This window comes from Haemaphysalis longicornis, unplaced genomic scaffold (genome assembly GCF_048455015.1).
Source record: "Haemaphysalis longicornis isolate Haplotype H1 unplaced genomic scaffold, Haemaphysalis longicornis Haplotype H1 scaffold_3, whole genome shotgun sequence".
NCBI classification, from domain to species: Eukaryota; Metazoa; Arthropoda; class Arachnida; order Ixodida; family Ixodidae; genus Haemaphysalis; species Haemaphysalis longicornis.
This window is the reverse complement of record NW_027526335.1, coordinates 84,040,921-84,057,305: the sequence shown is the minus strand read 5'-3', so window position 1 is coordinate 84,057,305 and position 16,385 is coordinate 84,040,921. Positions and strand designations below refer to the sequence as shown.

Genomic DNA, 16,385 nt, shown 5'->3' with positions numbered 1-16,385 from the left:
GCTGAGCCAAACTCTGAGCCACGCTACGGTGCCCGTAACTTAAAGGAGCCATGAAGACAAAGTACAAGTTGTGTTTATTAGAAAGACTGCTTAGTCCCGATAACAATAAGACCAATATCATCTCAATCTTCGAACAAATAACGGAGATATTAAAGAAAACGTGTGAAGCAGTCGCGACCCCCTAGCCAATTTCCCGCAACTTTTCTATGACGTCACGGAACCTTGTTTGTGCGATTGGCGGCCGCCTAACTGACCTGTCACGACGACACATGTCTGGACGTCTGTAATGGGGCCTCTAGTTCCATTTGACCGCACCACTTGAATGCTAACGTGCCGTTAACGCACTGAAAATCATGTTTTATTGTTGGCCCGTATGACGTCATTTTTGCTCATAACATGTCACTGTGGCGCGCAATTTGAAAGTTTTTAAATACTTCTTGCTTTTTTTCGTTAAAAAAACATCTTCTGTGGCTGTAATGGAGCTGAGTGAGATACTGAATCCTAGTTCTTTCAAATTAAACGAAGTTGCATTTTCTCTTCATGGCCCCTTTAAAACCCCCTGCCACCGGGCGTATCTCGAGCAGCACAGTTTTTTTTTTTTGCATAGTGCACGGTCGGGATCCACCATCACAGCTCATGGTGTCGCGCGGCGGCGAAGACACCGAACCACACAAAGCACCAGAGGATACCACATAGCCGACCAAGCAGCTGGAAGGCAAATGAAACCGCACTGCCGCTACCCTCTCCATAACTTCCGACATGACTCCTCATCTGCCCCTGTCATCGACACCTTCAGTGTGCTGTCACGCGTGCAGTGACGTTATTACGCGGGCATTTCGCATCTTGTGAGCTCCTTTCCTGCCCTAAGGAATTTCACGCAAAACACTTTCCGGATTGGGTTCATTCTTACGCGGAGTGAATGCGGCCGAGCAGCTGGCAACAGCAGACCTGCGGGCCTTTGTTTCGGAGGCTTCTATGAAAGGACATTATTAATTGTCTTACCTCCTTCCGGTGCCCTCTCTTGGCCTGGCGCCATCCCTTTCAATAAAGTTTCTCCCTTCCTTCCTTTCTTATTTTCCTTCCTTCCTTTCTTATTTTCCTTCCTTCCTTCCTTCCTTCCTTCCTTCCTTCCTTCCTTCCTTCCTTCCTTCCGCACTCCCTCCCTCCCTTTCTATGAGAACTGAAGTACAGGCAAAACCCAATCATGCGCACAGAAAACTCCCTTTCACCCCCTTAAAGTGAAAATTAAAAAGAAATGAAGGCTAATCCGACATGGGTATTGATCGATTCTCACACATGTTGACACAAAGTTGTCTGTATGGTGTAGTTAGGTATTCTTTATTTGCAGCATTTTTAAATACAAATACCTAAATTCACACGTCCTGTGAGCTAAAGAGATCAAACAAACGTGAAAAACTCGCTCATTAAAGTCCATAGCATTTTTTTGGCACGCAGTGGCAGATAAGGCTACAGCATGAGCGTCTTTCATTGGGGAATGGCTCGCGCAAGTCGTTTTTTTTAGTTCAGTAATATTTCCTCAGTAGTGCCGACTCGAAGGGCTCATGAGCAGACAACCTGCGATTTGCAGCACTTGGGGTAAATGCCTTTTCCCTTCCGCAGCTTGCAATTTTCCGGGTAACCGTCCAGGGAGACGCGGCCACATCTGCAAAATACAGGAGCGTTGTATGAAAGCGGGGCCTTCACCAAAGCATAGTTTTATACGATTCAGCTGCTGCAAACCCTCGTTATAAGGAATATTACAGACAGGAAATCGGCGTCCTTATAAGCGATACCTTAATAAAGGGGGTGTGATGTGCTTTCTGTACACCACAGTGCTGACCACGGAGAACTCTAACATAATGGCGTTTTGTTCTGACTAAAGATCACGTGGATGACCTCTGCACATAATGTACACATTTTTAACATAAATGCGTAATACTAGGGGTCAGGTAAACGTTTTGACGAATACGCAGTTTATTTGCAGAGAACACAAATATAATTGCTATGGGGGTGCACGAGGATTAGTCCGCGCGTACTGTCTCCTGTTTGCATTGACCGTAACATAGGTGCAGTACATGCTGACAGTAATGCTAATAGCCAGGAAGGACTGCGCATAAACTACTTACGAGGCACCCCGCAAATATTTCAGCCGGGCGTCGCATGTGAGGCTTATGCACGGGTTGGCAAGGTTAATGTGCGCTCCATCGGGAATGGCGTACTTCTTCCAAATGCACTGCTCTGAAAGGAAAAGAAAACGAAGCATTATTTTTAATGCTTCCTCCTTTCATGCGTGCCTAAAGTGTAGAAAACTTTGTTGGCGTGAGCTACCTGCGAAAGGTTTGCCTTAAAAAAGCAACATGGTTTGGCAATTCCAGCACAGTCATGTCTACAGTCCCAGTTTGGACATGAGCTGCCAGATGGGATGGCAACCAAACAAGCGAACACTATATGACTACGCAATGTACGCGTCAATTCTCTTATGCTAGTCCATACGCAGAAATGACATCACCCACTTCCGCACATTTCATTTCGGCGGGTAATCATATACTCATGTTATTCATCCACACTAAAACACTCATATATAGTTTTGAACACATAGGTGCTTAAACCGACAATTACCGGGCACGCACTTGTACAACTGACAACACAATTCATTATTCGTGAAGTCGACGGTGTTGAAGTAGGAATGCTCTCACGATGTGCGTGTATCTTCTAGTCTCTGCAACAAATACAATAAATGCAACGCAATTTTGCCTTTGAAGTTCACTTGTCTACTGACATAGCAAAGAATTCGCTTCAAAAGTTATCGATACAGGGGTTTATAATTAAACATAACGGAACTATGTATAATATGCCACACATAACATAATTATAACTCCTAACACCGTCGACAAAAAATAGCTGTTGAAGTAACATGTGAGAATTTCAAGCACGGCTATTTATCCGCACAATATGCTGGAGGCAGCTAGATGAAGCATCCGACGTTGGTGTATACATTCCCACAGTTACAATGCACATATAAAACACCTCATTAGAGATGTATGGGTAAACAGGAGTTCGAAAGACGTCGATTGTAAAATCTTCAGTGAAATTTTTGTGAAGTAGCTGGCGAAACGTAGCTGTGGGCGTGTTTGTTGCGGCGAGAAGACGGCAAATCGTTAAGAGCTTTTTAACTTGCAGCACAATAAAACACGCTGAAGGCAGCAAAATGATAATTTAGTATTCTGCAATATTCTCTGGCTGTTCGTTACAACACTGTTTCTGTTGCTTTCGAAGTTACGTGGATGAGGCAAGCGAATACTCGAACTGAGGCATGAGGGCAGTCGAACAAAGCGTTTGCTCCTGTAGACAGCAAGATAGAACCCCATGTATAATGAGTACGATTGCTGTTACGCTGCTTACTATTCCCAAGTTTATTTTACCCAAGCTTCGTTACGTTTTGTAATTGGAGTGCAGCTAAACTGTACCAGTGAGAGCCGACGTAATAGCCTCCCTGCCTAGGATCGGAGCACAATTCACTATTGTTACCGTGTCATCGTCTTTAGAGTTAAGTGAACATACCTGCATTCGTGTATTAGGGCTTCAAAGTAAATTCCTTTGATATGCTGCCTTCCACCGCAAGATCAATGCCCAAGTAATCACGGAAAGGGTGCTAGGTGCAGGGAATTTAACCTTACTTGGAATGATAAAAACCCGAGTTTGAAAGTCAACTAATCCATCAGAAAGATGCGAAAACCGGGCAATACACCACAACTTTCAGCGTAGCTCCGCTTCATGTTTTGCGCCTTTGTCTTTTGCACGTTTGTCTTCGAAACGAATGCGATTCTAAAGCTGTGTGTTATACGCAGCATGCACTGCTAGTGAAAACTACGGCTTTGGCGCAGTCAGTGACTGCTTTCTTTTTAAGTGCTGAAAAACTTAAAATCAAAGTAAAGATCCTGTTCCCAATCCGAACACATGTACTCAACATGTTGTCCATGTACAACTCTGAAATGATCCTCTCGTCGTTTGCTATGGGCCTTGCTGTGCAGAAGTATTTTAAGCGGCACTTAAGACGCCTTCAGGGAAAGGCGCATGCAGGCCTTCAAGATTTATATAAGGTTTTTACACGACCAGTAAATATAGTGCCCCGTAGGTAGAGCCTGAAAGGCTGGTTTACGGGACCCGGATTTCGTGCAGGAATATCTCGACGACGTGCTGGCGTATCCTTTGACTCGACCTGAATGCGCGTAGCGCGTACTCGACTCTTAGCGGCCCCTGCTGCATGGTGACGGCTGCGACCTTGCACGGCGTTGAAACAGATAGCCAGACGCCGTCTCGGCTGTCATTGAGCGACTCAGCGGGACTCCTCGGCCTTCGAGAAGATCGGTGAGACAGCGCATCCGGAAACGCAAATACGTCGATGAGAGCCAACACGTTGCGATGTCTCCAATCGAAATGGTAGTCAGTATGCGACGTCAGCAAAGTGGGAATGATCAACGTATGCGGTAGCGCCGTGCTGTTGCAAATGGTTTTGCTAAGGTTTACAAGAGAACACTTTTCCACAACCAGAGATGGGCGCTACACAAAACTCAAACGTTTTGTCTATGTTGAGGCAGAGAACGAATATTTCTTATGGTTGTGGAAATTAACAATCCTAACAGCAAAGAAAAGTATGAATGGCAAGTTCCGTTTATGATTATAAAATAGTTGGCCAAATCACGGCGCTTGGATACGTTCAGCAGTCCGATACGATGGTTAGGACAGTGTGCGGGACAGGACAGTGTGCGGGACTCTTCCAGCATTGAATCTTTGATAGGGTAGCTTTTTATGTGTTCCATTAAGATTCGAAAATTATATTTATCTTTTCGTCCCCATATACCCTTGTTTGTTAAGCTGCATGCGCCTGCATCTAATTGACACACGCGCATGCGGATGCGCTAACACCCACACAGGCGCACACACGCACGAACGCATACACGCCCACGCCCACACCTGCCTGCACTTAGACAAGCACAGTCAGCACCAAATAATAGAACGGCATAACTGACGGCAAGTTCATGCTAATTTAAAATTTTGGGATCCTGTTCTGTCTACGTACTGGCTATATAGTTCGAGGTGTCCCGACAAAAGTTTGTATTCACCCCATGCGGCCAGATATGCGTCCACGGAGCTTGGAGGTGCTGTTCCTTACGAAGAGATAGCTTGCCACTCAAATTATTCGTACTATCACAGAATAACAGCATAAAGTGCTAACTTGACAGCATAGCTACGAACTTTATTCAGTTTTCTATCGCTGGAATTACCACGAACAATCATTTTATCGCGGGCAGGACATGATTGAAAAAATATTGCTTAAAAGGCTGCCGCTATTCAGGAAAATTCGGCACAAATTTGTCATAATTACAGCTTTTCTGGTAAGTTGATATGGTATTCTTATATCCCAGGGGGCAGTGTGGTTAGACAAGTAGTTTTAAAATAATCTTAACATCTTATTTTAGGCTGGTTGCGGTGGGCCTTAAGCCTCATAGTCCTGTCTTTCCCGCTGTGCTAACAATTAACAAATAAAAGTATTACTATATTATCGATTTCGTATGCTGTCGATTCCAGCTAAACATTTTCCTTGAAATATAATTTGTTGCGATCACCAATGCTTCTTATACACTTCTATTCAAGTTCTCTTGCGTCATAACCGGTTTTAATTGCAACACAAATAGGGAATACCGCCGAAGGCTTTTCGTATTGAACTCCGTGCAACTAGGTCACTGTTACTCTTGTGCACACAGGTGGTGTGACCTTTACAATGTTTGTGTGTTCTGTGGGAGAATAATATAGGAAATAAATAGGAGAACAGCCATCCCCACGTGTATAATTTTGTCTTATTTGTCGGAATCTTCAAATAACTACCAAGAAAGAGTGCTTTCTGTTTCTTTCTTCTTGTTGCATCAAATGGATCACCTTTAGTTTTTGTGAACAAAACACACGGATCGCCCAATTACCCTTGAAACATATCACTGGAGACACAAATATTCTAGAATGAAGGCAAGGGATTGTCGCAGAAGGGCAGCGCACCAACTTAGCAAGAAAGATGAGAGATGAGCGGGATATATGTGCAGCGCGTGGATTGAACATCCCACGGTTGTTTTTCAACCACTGGCAACTATGCAAGGCTGCCTTTCTCCGAACACACCGTTTGTGTGCGGGGAATGGCTGTCACTCACTGTAATTTCCGGCCTACTGCAAGAGACCTTTACTGAAATCACCCCGCAAGTGGGCCCTCGACAAATGCCCTCAAACCCTTTACCGTGAAAACGTTTCCACGTGTCGATCTGCTCTAATGGATTAGCCGAAGCAGACAACCACGCCTCCCATTGTTTTCTTCGCATTCTCTGACCTGTCCTGGACTTGGTGTTTATGCCTTTGATGCGGCGTTTCTCCGTCGGCGAGGCCGAGACGAAGACCGGTGACCCTGACGACGAGGACGGCGAAAGTTTCGCTCCGAGGGGTCCACCACTGCTGTACACACTCACTGCGTGCACGCACGTGTGACAGAGCGGCAACCGTCCTCCTTGTTTCTATTATTTTGCCTTTTCTTCTTTCTTAAAGTCACAGTGAATGCTCATGACTTCGTTTCCTTTGGGCGTTTTGAGCGGTGGCCTCGGTGGGAACAATGGCCTCTGCTGTTTCAGAATCCTTGAGAATGGAGGCCACCTAAAGTGCGCCTGTTGCTTACACCAGTGAATTAACGCAGGTTTAGTGGACACAGCTTCGAAGATTCGTAGTCGTTCTGGTCACTTTGGCAGAAAGCGGCTGTAGGAACTGACAAGTGCCTTGGGTTGCACCCTATATACAACTTAATCATGATGCTCTCGCTCCTTCAACGGTCCCCTTCGCCCTTTGACGCAGTATGCCTACATCGATAAATCGTATTTTATGGGCCAAATATAAACGGAATTTTATAGATTTGGTATTAAACCACTTACTCCGTATTTTTTGCATAGGAAAAGGAGAGTTCGAGAGCACCTACTAACGAAGCCGTGAGGAAGTAAAACAATAAGTACGGCAGCATTAAGGATAACGGTGGCAAGAGAGCAATTTCTACAATATTTGTGATACTTAAGTTAAATCTTCGGAATGAAATACGAACATCAAGTTTTATGTTCTTTACACTGAGTACAATGAAACTTATTTCAGCTATATCTTCGCGTGACATTGACGCTTATACTAATGGTCACAACTGTGCATGGTCACATTGAAACCTATTTCAGCTATCTCATCGGATTACATTGACGCGACCGCGCTTGTATGAATGCTCACAATTGTGCACGTAAGTAATGAGGCTCGAATTTTTATTGCATTGATGTAAAACTGCAGCACCTCCTGATGATTTTGCGTTTCTTAAAAAAATAGATTTTGGTGTCGACTGCATTAAGGAAGCCAATTTTGTCGTGTAAATAATCCCCAGAAGTTATGAAAACAATGCTGCGGACTAAGAAAGTTGTGTTTGCACAAGCTTTGAAAATTCAAAGGAACACAATGACAACGTTACCTCCTTTAAGAAAGAAGAAAACGTGCCGCAAACTAGACGTGGACGAAGAAAACAAGGTAAGACACTTTCGTGCCTGTATATGTCTTACCTTGTTTTCTTCGTCCACGTTTTGGTTGCGCCATGTTTTATTCTTTCTTAAAGTATGTACCAACTAGCTCAGCAACAAGTTTTGTAACCTCCTTGATGATTCCTGCGAATTAGCGTTCAAAATAGATGTTGCTAAGAATGTACAAAATTTATCGTGCATCAAACATCGCATTTACTGTAGGAAATGGCCAGAAGGCAATGAGCAGGTGAAATGTCTGAATCATTACCAAGTTTGCAAAGTGCATTTAGTGGTAATTACCAAGTGTATACTTGGAAGCAATTTTTAAAACAGTATTAAGGAAGTCAGTCATTATTCTTGTACAAGGTGGATGTGTTTCGAGCTGTACGTCCTGGTGCAGCCGTGCCCATAAACTGGGGTTTCTCTAAACTTAAAGAAGATATTTCCTCGCATCATAGCGTCGGAATATAGATTGGAATTTCGCCCTTGTACTCGCGAAGAAAAATACAAGGTTCCGAGAAACTGCCCTGGTGGTGCCCGATGCCAGGGAGATGAATGAGGGAAATTGGGAGGAATCATTAGAAAATGCTCTGGGTTTCATCAATCCTGCAACAAAAACGGCTAAATTCGCACGGGTCGGAAAGTAGAGAATATAGAATAGAGTAGAGAAAGTAAAGAGTTCTGAAAATTTTTAAGGCTTTAAAGGGACTCTGCAACACTTTTTTCAACTTTTTTCAAAATTCTAAATGCTTGCAGAACACAGTCAGCCAACACATCCAGTCCTTAGATTAGGGGGCGGCAAAGTACCTCAGCAAAAAATACCGCTCTATGCCCATCAGACAACTTAGAAGTTTGCTCAACATATTTTTCTCTCTATCCTGGCCGTAGCGTTCTTGTACCGCTGGAATTACGTCATTGCAGTGGTGCAGCGGCTATTGACCGACTGTCCTTAATTGCAGCAATGAACGCATTTGTTAGCCACTTTAAAAAGACAGCCACAGAAGCAAAGCAGAAACGGTACGCGTATCTGCTGCGCTGAGCAAATCGCGCAGTGCCGCTTCGTGTTGGCGTTAACTACATATAGCTTTTGCAGTGCTTTCAAACGTGAAGGGAATAGCTTAAGCGTTTATCTGAGGTGTTGCAGAATCCCTTTGAGTGTCTTCTCACCACGAAGAAAACAACTAACCTGAGAGGCAACAACAATTCTCGTTATTGATACGATGCTATGTACACGATGTGTTATATGTCTGAAAAACATATTACGTGTTTTATTTATAAATAACCAAGTGATCTCGCAGTGATGAGACCACTATAAATAGTGTAAGCCAAGAAAAAGGCATGTGCTAAATGTGAAGAGGGTCTCAGAAGTGCACTTCGGTTCTTCTTGCCCCACTAGAAGTGTTTTTTCGTCGATTTCAATAGTGCCCATTTCGCGTCCATTTCAGTAGTGAGCTTGTTTTTTTTTTGCGATGCCTCTGGCCAATGACATGCACAGCAACGATGCGCAGTCCATTTCGCATCTATTTTAATAGTGATGTTGTTGCCCTTGCGATTCCTCTGACCAATGACAAGCACAGACACCGATACCCGCCTCGTTCGTGCTGCGTCACATCTGCTTCGTCTGCTTTCAGCTAATCAGCGTTCACTGGAAATAGACACTTATAAGAAACAGAAAAAAACTGACAATTAGGCCCTAGGAGCTTCTGCTCTCCCAGAAGATAGAGCACGCACAGTCGTACACCATTTTGGCAACATTTTAATTGTATTTCTTGTGCATGTCGAAGACCGCGCTAAGAGCGGTTGGTTATGTTCTGGAGCTAGGTGAAGACTAATGAAGAGATGATGACCACGTGCTACGACAATGCACCTTTTTAAAGACTTCAAAATTCATCGCGTTTATTGTTGGTGGCCTCTTTCATGTACCCAGTGATTAAACAAAAAGCACGAATGATTTCTCCATACTAAGAACAATACGTATTCATAAAACTGACAAGTGCGACATACGCGTACTGTAGCAGGTAAAATTGAATAGTTTTTAAGCGCTATAGCGCAAATACGAGCAATGCCCATCATTCTTTCGACAATCTGGCTACAGCCAAGACTAGCTGTCAGTGTTGCGTCACGAAATCATGACAAGGACTGCCGGAACGCCATTTCGCCTCTTAAAAAATTTGATGCAGAAACACAATGAAATTGAAAGGTGAGAAAAAGCAATTAAGGCTGAAAGGGTAGTCAGGATTACCTGAGAAGAAGACTTCTTGCGTCATGTATGAAAGCATCATCCTTAGAAACAGGTTACTCGTATAAAGAGAATTCGTTACAACATCGGTGCTTACCTTACCCAGGTTATCAATGTTTAGCTTTAGAGTGCCACCCATCTCCTAATGCGCCTTAGAAGTTCCTTTTCGCCAATGTGATCTACAATCGCAGCTGTAAAGGCCTTCTCCCAAGCTACTCAGCGAAAATTTGTTTCTACAGTGAGAACCCAATAAAATGGTTGCCACCAAAAAAGGACACTGGAAACTGAAGTTATGGCGGAATACGCACGGAAAATACCCAAACTTTTTCTTCTCTTTCTACGTTCTCAAGATAAAAACTGAGGTAATGTGGCATCGTTTTGTGGTTTTCCGTATTCGTCTTTCGTTCAAAGCAATATGCCTCATTATGCCTCACCGAAGGGCACAGACCATGGCCATTTTAAAGTGACGTTGTACCCGCTTGACATGAACCACGCCGCACTTCTCGCTGATATCTGGCATGAGCTATAAGGATGCTTCCCAGCTATAACGCACCACACGAATTGTTTCGCCATCACACAAAAATTTACCAAACTAGTCATGTGGCCCCAGTACACTGAGTAGAACGCGCGGATTCTGCCTACAGAGCACGTCCCACTCCGACAACTTATTTACTGCCCGAAGTCGGGCTACCCCGCACTTTCCTCAGTCGCGGCGTCTGATGAAGGCAGTGATAGCATTGTGCGCTTAGTTTGAATAGCTTTCCATGCCAGCTTTCTTGTTTATGGAGGTACTAAGTGCGGGCACGCGTGTAATTCTTGGAAATGAGCTTTGAATAGTCTTATTCCTTTTTTTAGAAGGTTGCGAGTTGACCGCTCAGTATTCAAAGCACCCCCTCTTGGATGCAAGAACACCCAGACAGGCAGCGAGGTACGCACATGAATTTCTGGCTTACGTAGCCATCAGGCGTAAACAACAAAGGATAAATTTTTGTTCTTTTTGCTATCTTCAACGATGCGAAAACAAAGAAAAATGTCACAGCGTTAGAGTGAACTAGAGCGCAACGATTGTTCTAGGCAGGAAAATCTGCCTCAGCTACGCTTAATGCATGCGTTGTACAGAAGAGAATACCACGAACGCCAACTCTTTGACTTGGAAGTGACAATGGTATGACAAATGCTAGAATAAATGCAGTTTTTTTCGCTTTTGGTCTAAGCATATCCTGAGGTGTAATAGCGAAGCCACACGCATTGCTCAGCAAGAATAGCGTGTGTTATACAGAAAGTAAACAATGTTCTTCTACCACGCCGCTGGTGATTCTACCCGAGAGAAACGCCCAGCTTAACATAGCCCCGCCAGATGTCGGTACAGAACATAAATACGTTACGTTACGATCTTATGCCGTGACATATAAAGAAATAATTTTCCTACATTGGTGGCTTCACCCTGTACGTGTACGCTAAACCCAGAGGATGTGAGCGTAGAATACCCTCATTCGCCGCCCAGTCGTTGGGTTTGCTATAAATAAAGATTAATGTCCGCTTAACAGAAAACATTGGCAAGCCTGCTGTCACCGTTGTTGTTTGCAGGTCTATTTGAATTTTCATGGGCCCTTCAGATATATAGACAATGCGAAACGCTATTCCTAAACCTGCAAATTACTCTAAGGATAAGATGTCTACTCCAAGGACGTCAAAATGTTTGTACATTAAAGTTGACATTCGTGAGATTTTTCTGTCTGAAATAAGCCAGCTACTTTTTTTTTGTTCTGCTAACTCCCACGTCCTCTACAGCCATAGAGATAAAATGGCGGGACACGCCAACTGCATAGAAGGAATTCCTGGCGTTCCATATTTCTCTTCGAGCCATTCTACCAGTGCTGCCAAATAGGAAAGTGTTTACGTGCAAGTTGCTAAAAGGCAGCGCGAAGGTGGAAGTGGAACAGAAGCGGACGTGGAAAGAAGCGCGGTACACTGCGCTTCCTCCAAAGCCTTGTAGTGCGTGAAGTTGACGGGACAGGAAAGCGCACACCTACAGCTGAAAATGAAACAACCGAAACGTTTTTTTTAAAAAAGGCGCGTACCTGCTTACTCGCTGCCAATATCTTAGAAATACGACACCCCTCTGTCGCCTCTCCCCCGTAAATGCTTTTTTTTCTTGTTTCCGCCCACCTCTCGTGCTCTTCACCTCCAGTATCGCTCCTCCCCCGATAAACACGGTGCAGGTTTGCTCAAAATTTAATTTTTCCGTGTTTCACAGCTCCCGAACCAACTACTGGAACGCGTCGTTACTGTTGGATTTCTAGGAATGCCGCCAGAGGCCTACGCTTGCTCGCGAGCGCTTTTGGTAATTTTGGGTCGAAACATTGTTTTCAACACGTGTGTTTCGTTTGCTATCGCACAAATCAAGCCGACATGTATTTTAGTTCAAAAGATCATTGCAAATACCAGTTATGTAATGATGTTTTGCCTCAAATATGCCTGATGTTTTGTTTTTGCTGAACAATGTGGACAAGTATGACATGAATTTCAAGATTTAGTCGTATTCAAAAGCTTTTCCTATACAAACATTTCGTTCAAGAATTCGGTCAAGTTTTGGCTACCTGGAGAGCTAGCCAGACAGACAGGAGAAAAATTTCGGGTATACGAAGCCCAAGAGAGGCGATCGTTTTTACAATTAAAGAGCCGTTTTTGGGGATTAATAGTCAGTGCTACGTGAAGATTTCAGGCATGCCAGCGTGCATTTTATGATAGGCGGGATTTGGTGAATGTAATCAAATGCCATGGCACAAGGTCGATTCTTTAGAAAATTTACAGACCCCAACCCTGGCATATTATTTAACGTTTCGCGAAAAGAAATTTGAGATGGCAACGCTCCTGCAGAACCTACCGATAGTCACGGAAGAGGGCAAAATTTGCAATTTCACAAACCTACAGCCTTCTCAATGCCTATCAATCTTACCATGTGCGCCTCTGCACTGCCCTGCACGGTTTCATAAGTATCTCTGCAGTAGTGGGTTTTATTTTTTTAAATACTTTGTTGCATGGTGTGATGGTTGTAGCCCTTATCAGCCGGAAAATATTTCAGTAAATTTAATAAATTGAGCAATTGGTTCAATGACAACCACACTTTATTTGTTGGACTTCCTTTAGTAGTATCAAAGTCATATTCCATGCGGAGTCGTTTACGCGTATGTCGCCCCTCCAGCATCTAAGAAAAAATACAACGCATTTTTGGAACACAGAAATGAACGAAGACACCATTAGTTTCGAAATGGGGGTAGTGACAATTTCAATGCCACTTTTTTGCCGTTACACAAGCAAACATCCGGGATTCGGTCAACAATTTTTGTGATACCTCATGGTGTGCAGGAAGCGGAAGAATACTTGCTTATGGTCTGGAGAATTTCGGTCAGCTATAACCCGCAACTGAAAACCCGCAGGCCGTTGCTGGACGAAACTTCACGAGCCTAATTTAAATGTGTAAAAAAAAAAAACGTCCCAGCGAAGACGACAAACGAAGGTAGGGAGACAACAAATACACTGTTTAGGACATGAGGACATTCCCATGCCCATACCTCCTTATTTCTCATGCTCCCTTTTTGGATTAGACAGATATGTATAGGCAAGGCTGCTGCTATACAGATGTGGGTGGTCATATGGTGGAAAGGAAACAAAACGTCCCAGAAAGCAGAACTTTATATGTACCCGCCCGAGTGACCACCCAAGCTGCAAGCACTGTACTCATAGAATCCTACTTCGTTTACTTGCTTGCTCTCTCCCCAGCTTGCAAGCTTCCTCAGTAGGAAAGGTCATGTTAACATGTCTTGCACTGAACATTTTTTTCACCGTAATGTGAACTGCCATTCTTTATGCAAAGGAGAATATGTTTTGAGAAGCGCACGCAAGTAAACACTTCTACAATTACAGTGAAATGGAGCCGAAAACAGCTACACAAGACCTCAGGTTCTAGACTGACCCCATTACTCATGGCAATGCGTGGGGTACAAAAATTGTTTCGTTTCTACCCCCTTTCCCCGAAATGCAGAAATTTGATGAAACTTAGCTAGAAATGCTAGCCTTTGTAGTGGTAGCAGTTAAAAGACTCGCCAAGATTTTATTGCTTAGTACATGCTTGTCGGCAAAGAGCATGAAGCTCTTTGATTTTAAAATAGCGACAGGACGAACAGGCTACTGCCCATTGCAAAATAAGAATTATTAGAATATAGCTGACTAAGCAGGTATTCGCTGGCAATGGCCAGTTAGTAGCGATGATCTAAATACCTTAAATTTGTCTTTTATAGTGAGAAATTGATACCTTGTGGCCTTTCTTTTAGAAACCTAGCACAATTGCTAGAAAAGAGCATTTCTTTAAAGCCATATTTTTTTGCACACTGACTGAATATGATAACCTCGCTCGAGTATATAGCACTTTTGTTTAAATAAACGTCAAAATTTGCTGGCCGTTGAATTGAGCCCGCGGTATTTCATATCTGTGGAATTTAGTAAAGCCTTCAACACAATTTGATATCGAACCCAAAGGGAGGCTTCTGCTCGTATGCCAACTCTGCGAGAAAACTTTGCAGAATTCTCAATAACTTCCCAATAAGAAGTCGTGTGGGTGATGCAATGTGATGTTAGAAAATGCCCGGCATAAATATACAAAAGACAGCAAAAGACAATTAAAGGGGACCTAATTTTAAGCGTTGGTGGCGAAAGCTGAACCAGCCAGATGGTAACAACAATTTTATGCCTTGATAAATCAGTAATTACTCCCAGGACGTTCATATATTTCAATGATGTTAACGCGGCGAGTATTGGAATGTAGACTGGTGATCACGTTGAACGCGGTCGTGCGTTTCTAAAGGTTACCGATCATGGTTCACAGTTTCAAGCCAGGTATTTTCTTCCAGTTAAAACAAAGAAGAATGTGACCCTGTGTCATGACATCCTGGCACCCATTAAAGAGGCGCTAGCTCATTGAAGCCTACCTAACCTCGCGACCTCAAAAATAGGGAGATTGGCCGCAGAAGAGGGCGGGGGATGTAATTTATTTGTATTCTGCGGATTACGTGATCTGTCTATCCTACGAGATCAGTCTTGATTTCAAGGCCACAATGATACTAAAACCAGGCAAATTCAAAATGACATTTATTTAAATAGGGAGGAGCAGAGCACACTAGTAACTGCCCAGCAAGTTCACCTGCTGATGATTTTGCAGACTTCCCTGCGGTGGACTTTGCTTTCTTCAAAAACTTGTCACAATATGATTACTTGTAGCACGACTCAACGGCGAGAACAATGTTCCGGTGGTGGGTCGTTTCAAAATGCACTATTTTCGCCGCATGCACAAGTCGTGCGAAACCTGTAGTACTCCCATCGCCGGGACGACACAAAATATAGAAATTCTGCAGTGTAAGACCTTAAAGAAAATGGCAAACTCTTCGACTTCGACAACGCCGTGTTGTCAACGGAGCTATACAAAAAAGGGTTACACGCTCACTAAACTTATGACTTGGATACGACCTCCGCTGGCTTCGCTTCACTTTTTCGGGAGATTTATCCCCGTTCCCGTACAATTGGGAGGATAGGTAAAAAATCGGGGGTCTCCCGGACAAGTCTCCGGGCAAATCAGGAGAGTGGTAGGTATGCTAAAGTGACCTGGATGTTCATTCAGTCGCATGTCGGTCGGATTCAATGGAGATAAACAGCATGGAAATCAGATTCACTATGACACATCCGGGCTTTAGAATACGGCAGCTATCCTGACGTGGAACTATATTTATTTGCAGCGATAAAATAAATATACTACGCTATGTCGGCTCTGAGGAAGATGTGGGTCAGTTAGTTCTTACGAAAGCATGTTACTAAATTGAAACAGGAGCCACAGTTTGTTGTGGAATGGGACAAAAAATGAATCGCTATAAACAGATGACTGAAATTTTACACACACCTTAAAGGCATCAGTTTACTAGTTATCTCAATGTTCATTGTTACAAAAACTTATCTCCTCTTCCCTCCTATCGCTTCCTTCCGGAGTTCCTGGTTAACGATAGGAGCACTCACTATTTTTCACGTCCACGGGCTGCACAAACACGGCCGCCGAGGCGAGCGATGCCAAGATACACAGGAGCAGGAACAGCATCCCGAGTCCTCTCCTCTGGACCAGCCGCATGATGCCCCTTTCTGACGTTTCCGTACGCTGCAATGGCGATAAACTGGCGCTGCGCTGCCTCTTGTCAAGTATCGCTGCCTGTGTCTTTCTCCGAATGAGTCACACGCCGCCGGGTTCGAAAGGCTTCTTTATACGAAACTCTCACCGCCGACTCGAAACTCTCACCACCGGCTTGCTTGCTCGCTGGAGCGCGTGGACCGGCCTAGGTGAAAACCGGATTGTCTGGCGCAACGGAGATGGGTATTCCCCCCGTGGGTGAGGGTGCACTCCGCTTGTTCTGTTTGCGTTTGTATGTCATTCCCGCCGGGGGTCCCACGGCCGATTGTCGCTGCTGCTCGGCGAGAGTTGTCAAGGTGGGAAGCGGCGAAAATTGAGAACCCCGACCGCGCTTTTTATCGCC

General features: G+C 44.0%; 1 protein-coding gene across 1 annotated transcript; it reads right to left on the bottom strand.

Moving 5' to 3' along the window:
- Positions 1-1,310: 1,310 nt before the first annotated feature.
- LOC144174749 (uncharacterized) lies at positions 1,311-16,132 on the bottom strand. The gene is made up of 3 exons (XM_077703593.1): positions 15,877-16,132; positions 2,127-2,238; positions 1,311-1,663 (listed from the first exon to the last, which is right to left on the bottom strand). Exons 1-3 carry the CDS (start codon positions 15,983-15,985, stop codon positions 1,561-1,563), a joined length of 324 nt encoding a protein of 107 aa, XP_077559719.1. The 5' UTR covers positions 15,986-16,132; the 3' UTR covers positions 1,311-1,560.
- Between the last annotated feature and the right edge of the window lie 253 nt (positions 16,133-16,385).

Bases quoted from the DNA above. Each gene is read 5' to 3' on its own strand.
- LOC144174749 (XM_077703593.1), bottom strand. From the start codon at position 15,985: ATGCGGCTGGTCCAGAGGAGAGGACTCGGGATGCTGTTCCTGCTCCTG. The intron at 2,239-15,876 runs GTGAGTGCTCCT...TTTTCCTTTCAG, and splicing joins GCCCGTGGACGTGAAAAATA to AGCAGTGCATTTGGAAGAAG. The intron at 1,664-2,126 runs GTAAGTAGTTTA...TGTATTTTGCAG, and splicing joins AAATATTTGCGGGGTGCCTC to ATGTGGCCGCGTCTCCCTGG.